The sequence below is a fragment of the Patiria miniata genome, unplaced genomic scaffold (assembly GCF_015706575.1).
Source record: "Patiria miniata isolate m_02_andy unplaced genomic scaffold, ASM1570657v1 HiC_scaffold_20, whole genome shotgun sequence".
NCBI lineage: Eukaryota > Metazoa > Echinodermata > Asteroidea > Valvatida > Asterinidae > Patiria > Patiria miniata.
Window position 1 is genome coordinate 6,890,808 of NW_024037059.1, and position 1,814 is coordinate 6,892,621.

At 48.1% G+C, this 1,814-nt stretch overlaps 1 protein-coding gene across 1 annotated transcript; it reads left to right on the forward strand.

The window, feature by feature from the left end:
* Positions 1 to 388: 388 nt before the first annotated feature.
* On the forward strand, positions 389 to 1,504 carry LOC119727285 (thyrotropin-releasing hormone receptor-like). The gene has a single exon (XM_038199139.1). The coding sequence runs from the start codon at positions 389 to 391 to the stop codon at positions 1,502 to 1,504; it is 1,116 nt and encodes a 371-aa protein (XP_038055067.1).
* Positions 1,505 to 1,814: the final 310 nt, after the last annotated feature.

Below are 1,814 nucleotides of genomic sequence, written 5' to 3' on the forward strand. Positions count from 1 at the left end.
GTGTATTGACAACACTGTTTTGTCCTTGATTATGATAGATGAATCTGGTGTATCATCATAGTGTAGGAAGTACTTTAAAACGTTCTGATTGCATGCCCTCATCGTGACAACGCAGTGAGCTGGTATTAATGACAAATCCTGTAAATCATCAACATAATTTGTCGCAGCCAACCGATCTGAGATAGCTCCGTGAGCCTAAAGACAGATAGCCCCTTACAGTAATTCGGTTTGATTTCAACGACCTTTAAGCTTTACAAACGCTAACCACGTACTTCCTCTCATTGCTTTGATATTCGATCACATCCTACCGCCCCAGTTTATGAAGAAGGAAGAGGATAGGTGCAGGTTGTAATAGGAGAAGAGCAACAGATCCGAGCTGAACTCCAAGATGGGTGGCTTCAGATCTCCAGGACTGATATGCGATCCAGAAACTAGTCTGAACTATACCGACGATGTGGAATCGGCAAGGAAGATATTGTATACAGCTGAAGATGCTGTCATTGTCCCCATCCTTATGTCTGTGATCGTTGGCCTGGGCCTGCTGACCAACTCAATCTTCCTTCTCGTTGTGATACGCGTGCATCACATGCGAACGGCCACCAACCACTACCTGGTCCAGATCGCCTTAGCCGACATCATATACCTCATCTTCGGGGCTGGGGAGAAGGTGGTCCGCTTCGCCGTGTCGCCGGTGAACGTCGACATGAAGTGGATGGGAACAGCCGGCTGCCTGCTGGTGCCGCTGCTCCGCTCCCTGGCCTACTTCGCCGTCCTGTTCTTCATGGCCTTTGTGACGCGGGAGAAGTACCTGGCCATCTGCAAGCCTCTGAAATACCGGGCCATTAACGGTGGTCAGCGGGTCTGGACGACCCTGACAGCCTGGGGCGCGGCTCTTCTCATCGCCGCCTCCTTGGCGCCGTGTTCCAGCGTCTTCTCTCCCTACTGTATCACTTGGCCGTCAGCCTGGATACCCTCAGACCTACCCAGCCTCGCTGCCCAATGCAGACCGGTCTCAGAGTGGTTGAACACCTACAACGACGTCATGCAGACATTCCCGTTCTTCCTTGTCATGTTCCTGACCCTCTCCATGCACATTTGCATCATCAAGACGCTGCGTGTGCAGGTGGCAGCCCAGACGGAGGACCTGCAAGGACCCATAACGGCTCGCAAGATGCAGACTCGGAGACAAGTCACCCGTATGCTGGTGCTCAACGGTATACTCTTCTTCAGCCTCCTAGCGCCGTTTGAGTGTTGCTCTATCGCCTCCTCTACACGAATGTACACCACCCATCAGTTGCTGACATCTGACCAGTTCAGTCTTCTGCTACAGATCGCCAGGACCTTAGCCTACCTGCAAGCTGCTATCAACCCACTTGTATATTACCTGCTTCATCCTCGCTACAGAAAAGCCTGCGTAGAGACTTTCTCAAGGGGTGGCAGTACAAATAGGCAATATGTGAATACTACGGATCGCTCCAACGTCATAGCGTGGCCAAAGAAATAAAGCAACGGTTGATACTAAAACAATAACATCTATTCAAGGTGTTATTAATCTGGAAGATACTCTCTGGCCAAAAAAATATTCTGGCTAGAGGGCACTGAGAGGGCTCTGAATTTGTAGTCTTATAAAGATTGTTTTTAAGATCGAGAAAATATCAAACAAAGCGAAGATTAAAATGACCAATCCAAAGCGTAGCAATAGGTATAGAAAATGTATGAAAAATGACGTATGCAAAAATATACGGATTATTTAAAGGTTAAACTGTATAGTTTTGTATAAAGAATTCAAAGATAACTCCAATCGGATTGATACA

Coding starts and splice junctions, on each gene's coding strand:
- LOC119727285 (XM_038199139.1), top strand. CDS start 389: ATGGGTGGCTTCAGATCTCCAGGACTGATATGCGATCCAGAAACTAGT.